At 43.0% G+C, this 19,977-nt stretch overlaps 1 protein-coding gene across 5 annotated transcripts in view; it reads right to left on the reverse strand.

Annotated features, from left to right (window-relative positions):
- The window catches only part of GNE (glucosamine (UDP-N-acetyl)-2-epimerase/N-acetylmannosamine kinase), a 67,066-nt gene that overhangs the window by 19,118 nt on the left and 27,971 nt on the right, over positions 1-19,977 (reverse strand). For 4 of the 5 annotated variants that reach the window (XM_021083996.1, XM_021083984.1, XM_021083990.1 and 1 more), the window contains exons 3-5: positions 10,999-11,450; positions 5,728-5,880; positions 1,946-2,158 (exon numbers count right to left, since the gene is read on the reverse strand). In XM_021083996.1, coding sequence (XP_020939655.1) covers positions 1,946-2,158; positions 5,728-5,880; positions 10,999-11,450 — 818 coding nt within the window. 5 annotated transcript variants of the gene reach the window in all.

A 19,977-nucleotide genomic window follows, 5' to 3' on the forward strand; every position in this document is an offset into this window, starting at 1 on the left:
AATGTGAGGGAGTAGTAATGACATGTTTCTCAAAAGACTTGGCTATAGAAGACAAAAGCAGAAGGCTAATGGCTGGACAAGGGTGTGGTGGGGTCAGGGCAAGGTTTGTTTGGTATTGTTTTGTCTTTAAGCTACCAGAAGCCTGGGCAAATTTAAATGATGAGGAGGCTAAAGGATGAAGAAAGAAAAGACGGCTGATAGGTGCTTAAAAAGGCAAGAGGGGTGGGGGATTAGGACACAGGCGGGAGGCTGAGCAGCAGACAGGCAGGGGTGACCCAACACCCCACACCCTCCAAAGACAAGAAGGTAAGAAGGAAAGGATGTAGGGGCATGAGTTTGTTAAGCATGGTGACAGAAAATACAGACTGTTGCTGCTTCCTTTTTTTTTTTTGGGGGGGGGGAGCACACTCATAGCACATGGAGGTTCCCACGCTAGGGGTCTAATCAGAGCTGTAGCCACCAGCCTACACCACAGCCACAGCAACGCAGGATCAAAGCCGTGTCTGTGATCCACACCACAGTTCACGGCAATGCCACAGATGGCTTCTGATAGGAGAGCACGGTGCCAGATCCCGAGTTCAGTCCTCTGTTCCCATCTTATCTGAACTCTCAGCAGCATTCAACACCATCTCCCTGAAACACTTTCTTTTCTGGACTTTAATGATATTGCACACCAGTTTTCTTTCTTTCTTTCTTTCTTTTTTTTTTTTTTTTTTGTCTTTTTGCCTTTTGTAGGGCCACTCCCGCGGCATATGGAGGTTCCCAGGCTAGGGGTCCAATCGGAGCTGTAGCCACTGGCCTACGCCACAGCCATAGCAACGCCAGATCCAAGCCTTGTCTGCAACCTACACCACAGCTCATGGCAACGCCGGATCCTTAACCCACTGAGCAAGGCCAGGGATCGAACCCGCAACCTCATGGGTTCCTAGTTGGATCTGTTAACCACTGAGCCACGAGGGGAACTCCAACCTTCATTAATTTAAAAGGCATCTGTCTTCACTGTGGCTATAGAGAGGTACTGCTAGGGGTCAAATCAGAGCCACAGCTGCCAGCCTATACCACAGCCACAGCCATGTGGAATCTGAGCCACATCTGCGACCTATACCACAGCCCACAGCCAATACCGGATCTCTGACCCACGGAGCAAGGTCAGGGATTGAACCTGCCTCCTCAGGGATATTAGTCAGATTCGTTTCCACTGCACCACAACGGGAACTCCTCTATGTATTTTCTTAATGAATGAATTAATGAGGTTGAAAGCATTTTTATCTAATGGCTTCTATTTTCTTCGAAGCAGGAAGCAAAGAACTGCGCTGGGAAGCAAAGGGAAAGAAGGTTCAAAGATAACAGAAAGTTAGGATGGCAATTAGGAAGAAGAGGAGAAAGAGCAGAGCTGGAACTAATCTCCTGATTCCAGTCCAGTTCTTTTTCTATTAACTATATACATTTTTTCACTAGCTACAGAAATATATTTGCAGGTAGAAAGCAGGAGAATTTGAATTAATGTTAATAAGGGGACCTAGCTCAGTGAGGAAATTCATTAATAATATCCTACTTACACTTTAGTTACTAAGGAGGCATCTTAGAACCGCTATGCTCTGAAGTGCTGACTACAGGGACTCTCCTGGGCCCAAGAAAATGAAAGACTTGCATTCGTAGACTTACAACCCATTCAACCACATTCTCTCTTAAACACAGCCATCAAAGGCCATAATTAAGAAACTCTTGGCTCTGAAATCACAAAGACAATAAAGATGTAAGTCGAGCCTTAAAAAATTGATCATCATGGTGTGCTCTTTATAGATTTCAGGCTAGAATGGGTCAGTCACCTCACTCACTCGCTTACTGATGAACACCTATGCCGGCACGGATGCATGCATACCTTGTAAGACCTCATACATACATATGAAACCTAGTCAGTGGAAATAGAAGCCAAGGTAACTACCTGTTTCTCTTCCAATCTGACGTGTTCCTAGGTTGATCACAGGTGTTCCAAAAGCGCCGACCTCCCGTACCCCGCAACTGCTATTCCCAATCATACAACCAGCATGGGCAACCAGCTGTATAAACTGGTCAAACGGGACATGTTTCACGGCACGAAAATTGGGGTGATGCTCAATGCCCTTCTTCCGCATCACTCGAACCATCTCTTTGCTCCCTGTGAAAATGAAAAGAACTGTTACATGGCTTATGAGATAAAGGAGCACTGTGCACTGGCAGGTACAGCCCTACTTAAAGACTCTCCCCTGTAAAAACGTCTAACAGGTATTAGGGAAATAGTTATTTTAATCACTGATCTTTTCATGAATGATGAATATCTAAAAAAAAAAAAAAAAATCTGGTCAGCCCTCTGCTTCAACGCATCTAGAAACTTTTTTTTTTTTTTTTTGTCTTTTTGTCATTTCTTGGGCTGCTCTTGCAGCATATGGAAGTTCCCAGGCTAGGGGTCTAATTGGAGCTGTAGCCACCAGCCTGCACCAGAGCCACAGCAATGCGGGACCTGAGCCACGTCTGCAACCTACACCACAGCTCACGGCAACGCCGGATCCTTAACCCACTGAGCAAGGCCAGGGATCAAACCCGAAACTTCATGGTTCCTAGTCGGATTCGTTAACCACTGCGCCACGACGGGAACTCCAACTCATCTAGAAACTTTAAACGGCAGCAGTTGTGTCTCTTCAGACAGCACTGTACAATGCAAACACTCATTTCCCAGGAAAAGCCTTCACCTCAACAATTAAGAGGCTCCAGACAGGCCGTGAGGGCCTAAACGGAAGGGTCTCTGGGTCCTGACACCAAAGTGATGGGGGGCCTCTGCCTCAGCTATGGTCACAGTTACACTAACAACAGCTCAACGGAACAGCAAGCACTCCCACCTATGTGGACTAAGCTCCAAGAAAACACAGAGAGATCCTGATACTGTGGCTGATAGTTTATTGTAAATACCTAGTTTTTAAAAAAGTTACAGATGCATTGCGGGAGGGGGAGACAATATTTAAGGCCTCTCTGCTGCTTGCCTCACTATTCACCCCTCCTGGCTGCTGCCCACCAAGGGAGGCAACACGGCTAGTCTGACTGGTTAGAGAGCAGGACAGCCACCACTCAGTGTTCGCAACCAGGCAGGAGCCACCAGTTTTTTTGTTTGTTGTCTTTTGTCTTTTTAGGGATTAGAGGGTTACAGCTAAGTGGTACAAGGTTGTTTTTGTTTATTTTTAGAGTGATGAAAATGTTCTAAAATTGACTGTGGCAAGGATTGTACAAGCTGTGAATATGTAATAGTTGGTGAATATTAAACTTTAAATGGGTGAATTATATAGTATGTGACTTATTTTTTTATTATTATTTTTTTTTTGTATTTTTGCCTTTTCTAGGCCACGCCTGCGGCATAGGGAGGTTCCCAGGCTAGGGGTCCAATCGGAGCTACAGCTGCCAGCCTACGCCAGAGCCACAGCCATGCAAGATCCGAGCTGTATCTGCGACCTACACCACAGCTCACGCAACGCTGGACCCTCAACCCATTGAGTGAGGCCAGGGATCGAACCTGCAACCTCACGGTTCCTAGTCAGATTTGTTTCCACTGTGCCATGACAGGAACTCCAGAAGCCACTGGTTTAACAGAAGCTGGGCTGCATGTGTTCTCTCTGTGGCAAGGTAGATAGAGGACTCTGGCCACTTTAAGCAGGCCTGGTGACTTTTCTCCTGCCACAGCATGCCAGTTATCACCTATAACTGTAACGCAGGGCACACCAGAAGGTGCTACTGTTCCAAGGTTCAGATTTGGGCTCAGGTGAAGGTGTCTCTCTGGCCCTATGTCTAAACCACAGGCACTAACCCTGTTCTCCAGAGAATCCCACATTAGGGAACTGGGCACTAGGTCAGATCATGACAAAGTGATGCTTTGATGCTCACTGCCCTGTTGTTCCTTGTATACATTTTATCAGAAACCCTGTGAGAAGGAGACGTGAGTGACAGACGTGGTTCAGGCATTGCTGAGACCCTTTCCTTTCATAGGGGTAAAGTATCTCTAATTCTCAAGTATATACAATAAGGCAGGTGTATTACAAACAAAATATCGCCAACAATGAATAATGAACAAGAGATACAACTATATGATAAATATATATATAAAATTTTAAAGGATTAGAAAAGAATAAATAATGAGGTTTTTGAAATTCTGATATACTACCTGGATGAAATCTGGGTGGGTTTTTTTTTTTTTCCAGCTGCACTCGTGACACGCAGAATTTCCTGGGCCAGGGATCAAACTGGCACCACAGCAGTAACTAGAGCCACAGCAATGATGATGCTGGATCCTTAACCTGCTGAGCTACCAAGGAACTCCAGGATTGGGGGCTCTTGAATTTTTTTCCTTACTGACACCCCACTTTGTTCCCTCTAACGTTAAGAAAAGATTACTCCAGGAGTTCCCGTCGTGGCACAGTGGTTAACAAATCCGACTAGGGACCATGAGGTTGTGGGTTCGATCCCTGGCCTTGCTCAGTGGGTTAAGGATCCGGCGTTGCCGTGAGCTGTGGTATAGGTCGAAGATGTGGCTTGGATCCCACGTTGCTGTGGCTCTGGTGCAGGCCGGTGGCTACAGCTCCGATTTGACCCCTGGCCTGGGAACCTCTATATGCCGTGGGAGTGGCCCAAGAAAAGGCAAAAAGACCAAAAAAAAAAAAAAAAAGAAAAGAAAAGATTACTCCAGCCACACCAAGAGGATTCTTTCAGAGTAAGAGGGTGAAAGGGTCCTGCCTCCTCTACCAAGAAATACCTAAAAGCTTAGCAATGAGTTATTGTCAGCTAACAACAACCAGTATTTGAAACTCCCTCAGTATCAGGCCCTGATCTGGCGTTTCTCATTTATTTCTCATATCTCCACCATTAACCGAAGGTCTCACTAACACCAGAGACTACGGTTCCATCCACTAGGAGGTGATCTATCAGGGTAGGCCTAAGGATCAACTGGTTGGGGACCACAGATCTAAACTGCCTAAGCTCAAGATAAAAGTATAGCTGGGAGTTGCCATGGTGGCTCAGTGGTTAACGAATCCGACTAGGAACCATGAGGTTGTGGGTTTGATCCCTGGCCTCGCTCAGTGGGTTAAGGATCCTGCGTTGCCATGAACTGTGGTGTAAGTTGCAGACACAGCTTGGATCCTGCATTACTGTGGCTCTGGTGCAGGCCGGTGGCTACAGCTCCGATTAGACCCCTAGCCTGGGAACCTCCATTTGCCGAGGGAGCTGCCCTCGGCAAAAAGACAAAAAAAAATTTTTTTTTAATTAAAAAAAATGATTAAAGTATAGCTAACATAAATGAAAGAACAAGAAACACCAAGAATGGCTATTTTACTGTGGTCAGTAGGATCATTACATTCCTAGAGATACTCTTTCCAATTCTAAGGTGTCTATCTCTTGCCTGTTCCATTTTCTCATGGATGAACACTGCAGGCAAGAGACTAACCATGAAACCAGAGTGGAGATGTGGCATTTTTTTTCAAGTATTTCTTTCTTTCAAGTGTCTATTCTACCAGGATTGACAGTAATATCACACACTCTTCCATCTAATGCAAAATTGGTGATCCTCTGAAAATCAGAATGTATCTCAGAACAGAACGGTTCTCAAGGATAAGGTGAGAAAGACAGGAAAGACAGTCAAAGGAAGACATCACAGACACATCACACTGGAAAGGTAGGTGGCATTCATTCATTTTCGAGTGCAATTACCTGCATCAATATTTGGAAACAGAACTAGGGTCCGCTTGTTAAATGAGATAAGCGCATCCAAGGTTAACTCGAACATCTTTATGGAATGCTTAATGTCAGTGGTCACAGGGTGCTGGAGGGCCACAATGTAATCTTTAGACTTGACATCATCACCTGTTTAAAGAAAAATCAAACCACAGTGCTTCATTAGTTAAGCATCTTCAGGGAGGAAGAAGAAACACATTCCAGAAAGCAAGCCTCCAACGTGTCTGCTTTTAAAAATTCTAAGGCACAACTGTTTCGTCACATGCTAAGCAGGGCATCCAAATTAGGAGCCAAGGATGAGAACTGAGAGCCCAAGTCCAAGGATTCTCCAGCAAACTTCCCATTTTACAACAGGGCTTGGAATGTTAGGTAGCAGACATGAGACCTCATTGCTTTAAAATCCAGAATACTTCAAAGCATGAGAAAATATGATGCTTCCCAGTTTCTGACCAGTGTTTTTTTGTTTGTTTGTTTGTCTTTTTGTCTTTTCTAGGGCCGCTTCCGTGGCATATGGAGGTTCCCAGGCTAGGGGTCGAATCGGAGCTGTAGCTGTCAGCCTACATCAGAGCCACAGCAACACAGGATCCGAGCCGTGTCTGTGACCTACACCACAGCTCATGGCAACGCTGGATCCTTAACCCATTGAGCAAGGCCAGGGATCAAACCCGCAACCTCATGGTTCCTAGTCAGATTCGTTAGCTGCTGCACCACGACGGGAACTCCTGACCAGTGTTTCTAATGAATTATCAGCACTATTAATGAAGAACGATGTGTTGCAAAGCAGGACATTTAGAGACTGAATGGGCATTAAATAAATTCATACAATGCAAAGCAGCTTCCCCATACCATCACGCACCAGATGCAACAACTGGCTGGTGCTTCTGACTCTGTTCAAAGGACCAGAAAGGTTTCACTCATCCCCAGATGAAGATCCCAAGGACAGTTCCTCGGCAAAAATGTAAAAAATCTGGATGGACAGTGCTATGCCAAATAACACAAAAACATTTTGCAGCAGGGCCTATATTACCTCATAAAACTGAAAATGAGCTCTACTTGCCTTTTTCCTTTTTTTTTTTTTTTTTTTTTTTTTGCTCTTTAGGACTGCACTCGCGGCATACGGAGGTTCCCAGGCTAGGAGTCGAATCGGAGCTATAGCTGCCAGCCTACACCACAGCTACAGCAATGCCAGATCCGAGCCGCATCTGCGACCTACACCACAGCTCATGGCAATGCTGGATCCTTAACCCACTGGGCGAGGCCAGGGATCAAACCCATGTCCTCATGGATACCAGTTGGGTTCATTACCTCTAAGTCACAATGGGAACTCCTGATATTCGTTTTAATGATCAACTTTTCATGAACTATGTTTATTAATCCAAATTCAAACAGTGGCAGTTATTTCTAATGATTTAACGGTATCAGAAAATTTTTGCTGATCATCTTCAGTAGTATTCGATTTATAAGACTCAGGCTCCACAATTGTATTTTAAAAAATAATTGGTCCCATCATGTTCTACATTGGCGGTGGAAATATAATTATTCAATTTTTGAACAAAGTAGAAAAAAGACCTAAAGGCCTAGAAGAATTGATTAGAAACATAAGTCTAGAAAGATGCAATCAACACAAACTCAGATAATCCACTAGGTAGAGACTGGGGCCATTACCAAGAAACTATTTCAAAGAGGATTAAAACATTGTGAGGGAAAAACATGGAGTTCCCGTCTCGGCTCAGTGGTTAATGAATCTGACTAGGAACTATGAGATCGTGGGTTCGATCCCTGGCCTCCTCGCTCAGTGGGTTAAGGGTCGAGCGTTGCCGGGAGCTGTGGTGTAGGTCACAGATGTGGCTCGGATCTGGCATTGCTGTGGCTGTGGTGTAGGCTGGTGGCTACAGCTCCAATTCAACCCCTGGCCTGGGAACCTCCAAATGCCTCGGCTGCGGCCCTGGAAAAGACAGAAAGACAAAAAAAAAAAAAAAAAAAAAAAAAAAAAAGTGAGGAAAAACAGCATTAAAAGAGGTGTATTTGTTGTAAAGGATCTGGAAATATTATGTAGATGCCAAAATCTGGCCACAAGTACAAGCTAGTTTTGCTCTAACACGTATTTCTACAATGTGCATCAGCTCCTCTGTGACTGGTAAACAGAGGAATGACGTCAGCCTTTAATGTAGCAGTTGAATTATTCATACATGATTCCCTGTGGCTGATACAAAAAACCCTAAAGCACAGGTACACAAGTGGTGGCAAAATACAGTACTTGTCACAAGGTCCCTTCAGCCCACACTCCTTTTCCGGGTTCAGTTTGCTCACGTACTCGGTCTTGAGAGCACTTATAGGGCAAGTCTCTTTGCGGCTTCCTTTCTTGGTAGCAATTTTTCTTTGGCAGTGAGGACGAATGGAGCTTCTCTGGTCCCGTGCAGAGAATCAATCTACACGACTTATTGCTAAGGGCCAAGTGGAAGGTGAAAAGGAAGAAAAATTCCAGCAGTGTACCCCATGAGAGCTTTCCACACCTCATTTATCTTTCACTTTAAGTGTGATTAAGCAAGATTTGTAGTATTTAGAAAATAACCCTATAATGCAGAAAGCAGCAGGATTGCACTTTGTAACCTAACGCTCTATATGGAGCCATTTAAGCGGTTTCTTCATTAAAAGGGGTAACAAAAGAGCAAAAACTAGACATCTTAAAAGGAAAAAAAACACAGTGAAAAAGAAAACACAGGACAAGAGTGGCTACTGGGGCTCAGTGGAAACGAATCTGACTAGGATCCAGGAGGATGCAGGTTGGATCTCTAGCCTTGTTCAGTATGTTAAGGATCCGGTGTTAACTGTGAGCGTAGGTCGCTAAGGATCCCGTGTTAACTGTGGTGTAGGTCGCAGATGCGGCTCGGATCCTAAGTTGCTGTGGCTGTGGTGTAGGCCAGCGGCTACAGCTCCGATTCGACCCCTAGCCTGGGAACCTCCATATGCTGCAGGTGTGGCCCTAAAAACCAAAAAGAAAAAAGAAAAAGAAAACACAGGACCATGAGCTGGAGCTACCTATCCCACAGCAACACAGGATCCGAGCCGCGTCTGCGACCTACACCACAGCTCACAGCAATGCTGGATCCTTAACCCACTGAGCAAGGCTAGGGATGGAACCCGCAACCTCATGGTTCCTAGTCGGCTCAGTGGAAAAGAACCCAACTAGCATCTGTGAGAACGCAGGTTTGATCCCTGGCCTTGCTCAGTGGGTTAAGGATCTGGCATTGCCCTCAGCTGTGGTATAGGTTGCAGACATGGCTTGGCTGTGATATAGGCTGGCAGCTGTAGCTCTGATTCAGCCCCCTTGCCCAGGAACTTCCATATGCTTCATCTGTGGAAAAAAAAAAAAATACAGCCTTTGCACAAAAGGTATTACTGCCAGGAATAGGTGGCTTTGGCTCAATGCCTTTTACTCCCCAACTAGTTTTAAAAATAATCTAGTTTTGGAGTTCCCATTGTGGCACAGTGGTTAACAAATCCAACCAGGATCCCTGACCTTGCTGAGTGGGTTAAGGATCCGGCGTTGCCGTGAGCTGTGGTGTAGGTTGCAGATGGGGCTCAGATCCTGTGTTGCTGTGGCTACAGCTCCGATTAGACTCCTAGACTGGGAACCTCCATATGCCGTGGGAGCGGGCCTAGAGATGGCAAAAAGGCAAAAAATAATAATAATAATCTAGTTTTTTCTATTCTGTCATTCTTCATTTCACAAAGAAACTGCTTAAATGGTTCCAAATAGAACTTTAAGCCTTACAAGTACAATTTAGCTGCATTCTGCTTTATAAAGGTTATTTTCTATTCACTTAAAAGTTTTTCAGAAGACAGAGCTAACACTATAATCAGAACAGAATGCAAGAATGTTTACTTAGAAGCTTTCAGAAAGGGGAGATTGAAAAGACAGAAGTCTGTCCCATCAGCATTATCTTGACAGGTTCCCTGATAGCTACGAAATTTGTCCAAGGATAAAAAATACATAGAATGGGAGTTCCTGTTGTGGCTCAGTGGAAATGAATACGACTAGGAACCATAAGGTTTTGGGTTCCATTCCTGGCTTCAGTGGGTTAAGGATCTGGTGTTGCCATGAGCTGTGGTGTAGGTTGCAGATGCAGCTCGGATCTGATGTTGCTGTGGTGTACGCCAGCAGCTGTAGTTCCGACTGGACCCCTAATCTGGGAACTTCCCTATGCCACAGGTGCAGCCCTAAAAAGACAAAAAAAAAAAAAAAAAAAAAAAAAGAAAGAAAGAAATACAATACATAGAATGGATTAATTTATATAGTAGAACAGCCCAATTTCTTTCCTATTCTAATGAGTTCTGGGTTTAAAATATACACAATCACTGTGATTACACAATCATCAACTCCACTTAGTATTCATTAACTTCACTCTTCAACAGATCTACCTCTTCAGGGAGGAGAGTCCTAAATACCTAATAGGTGATTAGATTAGGTGTCCTCTCAGATAGCACTCTCACTACAAATGAACCAATGGACATTGTTTGTAAACCTATTTTCTCTACCTCTGATTAGCAAAGAGTAATTTCCAAAAATCCAGATCACTAAGAATAGGCCTTAAGGCTTCTTTACTGAGTAACAAATGCTAATGGTAACCTATGACTTCTGCTTTTTAAGAATAATCCTAATTCTTTATATTAAGTACTTATGGCTTATTAACTGCTTTCAATATTCATTATCTCACCTGAGTATTCCAACAAGCCCATAAGAAAGGCATTCAAATTAAAAATAACAATCGTTTTCATTTTGCTAAAAAACGAAGGGGAAAAAACACCCATAATTCTACTAACCAGAAATATTATAAATGGCTTGGCATACACACTTCTCAACCTTTTATTATGTTATTGTTTTTATAAAAATAGCGTATTTTATAATTTTATAGCCTGCTTTTTTTCCCTTTTTGATATGTCAGGATCTGTTCTTGTAACTACTAACTATTCACCCATTAACATCATATATAATGGATTAAAAGCATTCCCTTGTATAAATACAGCATAGATTTTAAAAATTCAATCCATTAAGTCTCTTTTATAGAAAAGGGGAGTCTCAGAAAGCTAACGTCATACCATAGAGTGAGATCTATATGGGCTACAAACCTTAGCCTCCTGATTGCTAATGCAACCTTCTACCCACCAAAGTCTCCAAAAGGACTGAAGCACATCCGACCTTTCTGACAAAGGCAGGGATTAGGCTGAATAAAGACTGATACCCACCCAACCACATCCGAATGATGCTCATGTAGTCCTTGTTCTTGGCGGAGAGAAGCTTGTCATAGGAAGGGCAGCCTGCCAACAGGATGCGATCGTGGTCCTCGCACATGGATATCAGGTGCTGCTCGGCACTCCGGGTGCAGCACACGTGATAATGAGCCAGTTTCGTTATGGCGTGTCTGATGGAGTCGTCAATGGTCCCACTGACTTCCCCCCCTTCAATGTGAAGGATTCGGATGTTCATCAAGGCAGCGGATGTAGCCAGCGCCAGGGCATCAAACCTGTCTCCATGGACAATCATGATATCCGGCTTCAGGCGGTTAAGGACATCTGGGAGCTTCACAAGGGCCAGGCCTACTGACTCCACCATGGCTGCCTCATCTTCCCCTCTGACAATCGTGTGTAGCCTGGTGTTAATGTCAAAGTCATCTTGTTCAATCATGCGGTATGTGTTTCTAAAGTGGGAGAGAAATGAAAAGGCGAAAAAGCATGTTCTTAAGTACAGAGCTATAAAAACGCTGGACAAAAGCAATCTAATGTCAACCCTGGAGGGAAAAATATTTCACAAAATTTCCTTGTTAAAATTAAGTATAACTTGGAGTTCCCATCGTGGCTCAGTGGTTAGGGAATCCGACTAGGAACCATGAGGTTGTGGGTTCAATCCCTGGCCTTGCTCAGGGGATTAAAGGATCCAGTGTTGCTGTGAGCTGTGGTGTAGGTTGCAGACGTGGCTCGGATCCCGCATTGCTGTGGCTCTGGCGTAGGCTGGTGCTACAGCTCTGATTAGACCCCTAGCCTGGGAACCTCTATATGCCACAGGAGCGGCCCAAGAAATGGCAAAAAGAAAAAAAAAAAGTAAAACTTATACACAAAAATTAAAAGCACATTGTGATGATTGTTGTACAACTCTAAAAGTAATAAAACACATTCAGGAAAAAAAATTAAAAGCACAGACCATAAAGATAGGTTGCTTAATTTTTCTACACAAACACCCCTGAGGCCACCACCCAGATCAACACAGCCCACACCTCGGGGGTGGGGGGAGGGCGGGGGTCTTACTTTCGCCCCCTTCAGTGACCCCCTGGAGAGAGAAACATCGGAGGGAGAATATTTTCATTAGGAAAAAAAGAGACCAAGTTGTATAGTGGTCGCAACTTTTTCTTCTTAAAAAAAAAAAAATATATATATATATATATATAATTTTTAAAAAGAAATATGCTACTTATAGAAAAAAATGTTACTTATAAAAGCAAAGCTCACTGGGACTTCCCTGGTGGTCTAGTGGTTGGGACTTAGCCACTCTTTTAACACTGCAGCCTGGGTTCAACCCCTGGTCTGGGAACTGAGGTCCCGAATCAAGCCACTGCATGCTGTGGCCACAAAAAAACAAAAACAAAAACAAAAAGCAACGCTCATTTAAAAAATAGTATGGAACCAGGATACCTTATATGTCACTGTATGAATGATGGAAATTATTTCCTGAATTCTTTTTATATGGTACCATTAACGCAGCATAATTCTGATTGGGGTGAAAAGGTAGGTTTTAAATTATGTGTGAAATGCAGTTTCAGGTCTGTTTCATGCTTTAATAACAATAGCAGTTCTCAATGCCTGAAAGTTTCCTGTCTGTTATGACTAGATTTTAAAAGACACAACTTTTTTTTTTTTTTTTGGTCTTTTTGTCTTTTTGCCTTTTCTAGGGCCGCCTCTGCAGCATATGGAGGTTCCCAGGCTAGGGGTCGAATCAGAGCTGTAGCCGCCGGCCTACGCCAGAGCCACAGCAACACGGGATCTGAGCCATGTCTGTAACCTGCACCACAGCTCACAGCAACACCAGATCCTTAACCCACTGAGCAAGGCCAGGGATCAAACCTGCAACCTCATCGTTCCTAGTTGGATTCATTAACCACTGAGCCACAATGGGAACTCCAAAGATACAACATTTAAAAAAAATACATATTAACAAATTGGAAAATATAGAAAATTATCATGCATAAACCTACCACTCTGCAGTATTAGTATTAGCATTTTGATATATTTCTTTCTAGCCATTTTATGCATGTTAACATGGTTGAGAATGCATTCATAGCACAACTCAGTATCTACCTAATCCATTTAATGACACTATGATGTTTTCTCAGATTATGAAGGATTTTTTACATACATCATACAGTTGGCCTAGCAGTCATATTATAGATTCCTCTGGATTTTCCTACAGAAGCAATGATGATGTCTGTAATAAAGACAAACTTTGTGTCTTTGCATTTCTTGCTTCATTGGCTGTTACATGTAGTGCATGGAAACGTGGTGAAAGGGGGTATCCTTACCTTATTCCCAATCTTAGGAGGAAAACAAATTTTATGTTAGCTATAGGTTTTTCACAGATTGCCTTTATCAGTTGAGGAATTTCCTTTACTTTTATCAGCTGAGGAATTCCCTTTCCATTCCAAGTCTGCTAAAAGTGGGTTTTTTTTGTTTTTTGTTTTTTACCATAACTAGTTGTTGAATTTTCTCAAAGGCTTTTTTAACACCTATTGAGATGACTGTGTTGATTTTCCCCTCTATTCTGTTAACACGTGAATCACACTAAATGATTTTCAAATATTAAATCAATTTTGAATTCCTGAGATAAACCCACTTGGTCATGATGTATTATCTGGTTCTTGTATATTGCTATATATGATTTGCTAATTTTTTGTTTAAAATGTTGATGTTTGCATTCATGAGGGATACTGATCTGAATTTTCTTATAATACCTTTGTCAGATTTTGATATCAGGATTATGGTGACCTTATTAAATAATCAAGGAAGTCCCCTGGCTCCTCTGTTTTTCTCAAAGAGTTTGTGGAAGATCTTAAACGTTTGATAGAATTCAAAGGTGAAGCCATCTCTGTAAGAAGTTATTTTTAAGTATTTGATAATAAATCCAATTCCTTTAATAGATATAGAGCTATTGAGATTTTCTCTTTTTTCTGTCAGCTCTGGTAAGCAGTGTTTCTCAAGGAGTTTGTCTACTTCATCTAAACTGACTGTCAAATTTACTGGCCTAACATTCCCCTTTTATTCTTTTAACAGCTGTAAGATCAGTAGTGATATCCTCTGTCAACTTCTGTTGGTGATTTCTGTGTTCCCTTTTTATTATTTCTGCAGGAGTCTGTCAATTTTATTAGTATTTTCAAAGAAATAACTTTTCCCTTGATTAATGTTCTCTGTTATTTAATCTACTTTTTTTTTTTAGGGCCATACCTGCGGCATATGGAGGTTCCCAGGCTAGGAGTCTAATCGGAGCTACAGCTGCTGGCCTACACCACAGCCATAGCAAAGCCAGATCCAAGCCACATCCGTGACCTACACCACAGCTCATGGCAACGCCGGATCCTCAACCCACTGAGCGAGGCCAGGGAGTGAACCTGCAACCTCACGGTTCCTAGTCGGATTCGTTTCTGCTGCGCCACAACGGGAACCGCCAATCTTCTTTTATATTTCACTGATTTCCACTCTATCTTCCTCCCTTCTACTTATTTTGGGCTCAGTTTTCTCTTTTCTTATTTATTAAAGAGGAGACAGATCCTTTGCTCTGAACTTTTGATGTTTTTTGCTTGTTTTTTTGTTTGTTTGCTGCATCTGGGGCATGCAGAAGTCTCTGAGACCAGGGGTCAAACCTACACCACAACAGCGACCCAAGGCACAGCAGTGACAATGCTGGACCCTTAACTCGCTGAGCCACCTGGGAACTCCTAAACTTTTCTTTTTAAAATAAGTATTTAAATCTACATATTTCTCCACAAGCACTGCTTTACCTATACCCACAGATTTTGACATATTGTAATATTTATTACTCAGTTCAAAATACTGTCTAATTTTGCTACAGGATTTCTTATTTGACCCCTTAGCTTAAAATTCAACAATAAACATCCAGATTTAAAAATGGGCTGAATAAATCCTGCCAGAGTGAGCAGGCATGCCCCACCCAAGCCTCCCTTCGGAGTAGTTCACTCACAGCAAACTCTGCCAGCCCACTCCCATGGAGTAAGCCTGTGTACCTGATCCCCAGCCCATGTGCCTGATCCCCAGCTCACCTCCCTCTGAGCAGGTTTGTACACCAGGACACCACCCCACCCTCCCTCCTGCCTGGATAGGGCCGATGTCTGCTGCCTTGGAAGCAGTCTTCAGTGCACTGCCCACACGAGGATGTGCAGTTGAAATTACAGCTGAGGCCAAGGGGCCTTGGACTGAAGAAGAAGAGCTGAAACTTCTCCTCCCGGCTGCAAGAATCACAGATGGGCAACTCCATTCCTGGCTTTGTACATTCAGCAGTTGGGGAGCATGTGAACAAATAAGTGTCCTCAAGACTGAGACGGGTCTGGCTTTAGCAGTTGTGGACTTTGTGGGCATGTACACACCAGGTCTGGGCCAGAACAAAGTCTGAGCTGCCTCCCTAGCGCCCACACCAGGCCCAGGTACACAACTACTGCAGTCCTGGGACCTGACCTTAGTGAATCTTCACTGGTAGCCCAGTGAAAACAATGCCTGAGAGACACCAGGCCCAATTGCCAGCAGAGCAGTGCTAATAACAGTGTACTCTGTGAATCTGCAAAATGGGTCAAAGGTGATACAACAGAGCATACTCACAGGTGAACAGGACCGACAAAGAGACACTCAGGGATTCCTCTCCTACTGGGAGTGCTCCAATCCCACCTACCTCGTGCCACAGAAATACAGCTCAGAAACATCTGGGGACTACTACTCCAACAACTAGGATACAGACCCTGCCCCCAAAAGGCCAGTGACAACCACAGAGCAAAGAAGAGACCCCCTCAATATCCAGTACAGGCTCTGGTCACTACAACATCAGTTGCATCTATCAAGGGGATAAAAGCTAGCATACCCTGAGCAAAGAGGTGACAGACATCCATATAAAAAACAGCCCTCACACCAAAAAATAAATGAAATTGAATGCAGACAGGCTCCCTCAAGTCATTTAGAGCTTGTAGTCACCTCTAAACATACCCCTCAACACAGCCCTGACCATCAGATGGACAAGATCCAGCTCCACCCACCAGGGGGCAGAGACCAGAAACGAGAGGAACTACAATCCTGCAGCCTGTGGAAAAAAGACCATAAACACAGAAAGTTAGTCAAAATGAGATGACAGGGAGTTCCTGCTGTGGCTCAGTGGTTAACGAATCTGACTAGGAACCATGAGGTTGTGGGTTCGATCCCTGACCTTGCTCAGTGGGTTAAGGATCAGGCATTGCTGTGAGCTGTGGTGTAAGTCGCAGATGTTGCTTGAATCCTGCATTGCTGTGGCTCTGATGGAGGCTGGCAGCTACAGCTCCAATTAGACCCCTAGCCTATTACAGGAGTTCCCACTGTGGCAAAGCAGGTTAAGGATCCAGCATTGCCACAACTGTGGCACAGATCACAGCTACAGCTCAGATTCAATCCTGGCTGGGGAACTTCCATGTGCCATGGGTGTGGCAAAAAAAATCCCCACTTATCTATGACAAAGGAGGCAAGAATATACAATGGAGGAAAGAGAGTCTCTTCAATAAGTGGGGCTGGGAAAACTGGGCAGCTACATGTAAAAGAATGAAATTAGAACATTCTCCAATCCATATGCAAAAATAAACTCAAAATGGATGAAAGATCTAAACTTAAGGCCTGATACTATAAAACTATTAGAGGAAAACACAGGCAGAACACTCTTTGGCATAAGTGGAAGCAGTATCTTTTTTGATCGACCCGTTAGAGTAATGAAAATAAAATCAAAAATAAACAAATGAGACCTAATTAAATTTAAAAGCTTTTGGATAGCAAAGAAAACCACTAAAAAAATAAAAACACAATATAAACAACTTATACAACCCAACAGCAAAAAAGCCAATCAATCAATGGAAAAATGGGGAAAAGACCTGAAAAGACATTTCTCCAAAGAAGATATACAGATGGCCAACAAACACATGAAAAAATGCTCAACATCGTTGATTATAAGAGAAATGCAAATCAAAACTACCATGAGATACCACCTCACACCAGTCAGAATGGCCATCATTAATACATCCACAAATAACAAGTGCTGGAGGGGCTGTGGAGAAAAGGGAACCCTCCTGCACTGCTGGTGGGAATGTAAACTGGTACAGCCACTATGGAGAACAGTTTGGAGATACCTTAGAAATCTATACATAGAACTTCCATATGACACCACAATCCCACTCTTGGGCATATATCCGGACAAAACTCTACTTAAAAGAGACACATGCACCCTCATGTTCATTGCAGCAGTATTCACAATAGCCAGGACATGGAAACAACCCAAATGTCCATCGACAGATGATTGGATTCGGAAGAGGTGGTATATATACACAATGGAATACTACTCAGCCATAAAAAAGAATGACATAATGCCATTTGCAGCAACATGGATGGAACTAGAAAATCTCATACTGAGTGAAATAAGCCAGAAAGACAAAGACAAATACCATATGATATCACTTATAACTGGAATCTAATATCCAGCACAAATGAACATCTCCTCAGAAAAGAAAATCATGGACTTGGAGAAAAGACTTGTGGCTGCCTGATGGGAGGGAGAGGAAGTGGGAGGGATCGGGAGCTTGGACTTATCAGACACAACTTAGAATAGATTTACAAGGAGATCCTGCTGAGTAGCATTGAGAACTTTGTCTAGATACTCATGTTGCAACAGAACAAAGGGTGGGGGAAAAAATGTAATTGTAATGTATACATGTAAAGATAACTTGATCCCCTTGCTGTACAGTGGGAAAATAAAAAAAAACACACTTTAATCTATAAAAATAAATAAATAAATAAAAAATAAAAACACAACCTGCAGAACTGGAAAAAAAATCTCTGCAAATGAAGCAACTAACAAGGGATTAATCTCCAAAATAAACCAACATGTCATACAGCTTTATATCAAAAAAGCATACAACCCAATCAAAAAATGGGCAGACATTTCTCCAAAGAAGACATACAGATGGCCAAAAAGCATATGAAAAGATTCTCAGAGTTCCCATCGTGGCTCAGTGGTTAACAAATCCGACTAGTAACCAGGGCGCGATCCCTGGCCTTGCTCAGTGGGTTAAAGATCTGGCGTTGCCACATGCTGTGGTGTAAGTTGAAGACGAAGCTTGGATCTGACATTGCTGTGGCTGTGGCGTAGGCCATGAGCTACAGCCCCAATTCGACTCCTAGCCTGGGAACCTCCATATGCTGCAGGTGCAGCCCTAAAAAAACAAAACAAAGTTCTTAACATCACTAATAATTAAAGAAATGCAAATCAAAACTATAATAAGGTATCATCTCACACCAGTCAGAATGGCCATCATCAAAAAGTCTACAAACTTAGAGTTCCCTTCATGGCTCACTGGTTAACAAACCCGACTGGTAACCATAATGTTGCAGGTTTGATCCCTGGCCTCGCTCAGTGGGTTAAGGATCCAGCATTGCCGTGAGCTGTGGTATAGGTCACAGATGTGGCTTAGATCCTGCGTTGCTGTGACTGTGGCATAGGTTGGCAGCTGTAGCTCCTATTCAACCCCTAGCATGGGAACTTCCATATGCTGTGGGTTCGGCCCTAAAAAGCCAAAAAAAAAAAAAAAAAAAAAAAAAAAAAAAAAAGTCTGCAAACAATAAATGCTGGAGAAAGTGTGGAGGAAAGGGAACCCTCCTATACTGTTGGTGGGAATATAAATTGGTACAACCACTATGGAGGTTCCATAAAAAACTAAAAATAGAATTACCATATGACCCAGCAATCCCGCTCCTGGGCATGTATCTGGAGAAAATAAAAATTCAAAAAGATATATGCATTCCAACGCACACTGCAGCACTATTTACAATAACCAAGACATGAAAGCAACCTAAATGTCCATCAACAGAGGAATGGATAAAGAAGATGTGGTACATATATACAACAGAATATTAGCCATAAAAGGAATGAAATGGTACATGGAAGGACCTACAGATTATCATACTAAGTGAAGTAAGTCAGAAAGAGAAAGACAAGTATCATATGATATCACCAATATGTGCAACATAATAAAAATGATACCAAAGAATTTATTTATAAAACAGAAACAAACTCGGAGCTCCCATCATGGCTCAGTGGCTAACGAATCCGATGAGGAACCATGAGGTTGCAGGTTCGATCCCTGGCCTTGCTCAGTGGGTTAAGGATCCGGCGTTGCCGTGAGCTGTGGTATAAGTTGCAGACGCGGCTCGGATCCTGCGTTGCTGTGGCTCTGGCATAGGCTGGTGGCTACAGCTCTGATTTGACCCCTAGCCTGGGAACCTCCATATGCCGCGGGAGCAGCCCTAGAAATGGCAAAAAGACAAAAAAACAAAAACAAAAAAAACAAAATCAAACTCATGGCTACCACAGGGGAAACAATGGGGGGAAGGGGTCGGATAAACTGGGAGGATGGGATTAACACATACACACCACTATATATAAAATAGCTAACCAACAAGGACTTATTGTACAGCACGGGGAGGCCTCCTCAATGTTCTGTAATCACTTATAAGGAAAAAAATGGATGTATGTATATGTATAATTGATTCACTGAGGCTCTCTTGTGGTGCAGTAGGTTAAGAATCTGGCTTTGTCACTGCCGTGGCACAGGTTCGATCCCTAGCCTGGGAACTTCAATATGCCACAGGAGCAGCCAAAACAAAGAAACAAACTAATACCTGTATGTGTATTTAAAAAAAAAAGATTCACTTTGCTATAAACCTGCAGCTAATACAACACTGTAAATCAACCACACCCCAATAAAAATTTTAAAAATAAATAAAAATTAGAATAGGCTAAGGACCTTTACACCTCACCGAAGACGACATAAAGATGGCAAGTAAGCATATGAAAAGATGCTCCACATCATATATCATCAGGGAAATGCAAATTAAAACAAGGAGATACTGCTGCACATCTAGTAAAACGGCCAAAATCTAGAACAC

Source organism: Sus scrofa, chromosome 1, assembly GCF_000003025.6.
Source record: "Sus scrofa isolate TJ Tabasco breed Duroc chromosome 1, Sscrofa11.1, whole genome shotgun sequence".
In the NCBI taxonomy this organism is placed as follows: Eukaryota; Metazoa; Chordata; class Mammalia; order Artiodactyla; family Suidae; genus Sus; species Sus scrofa.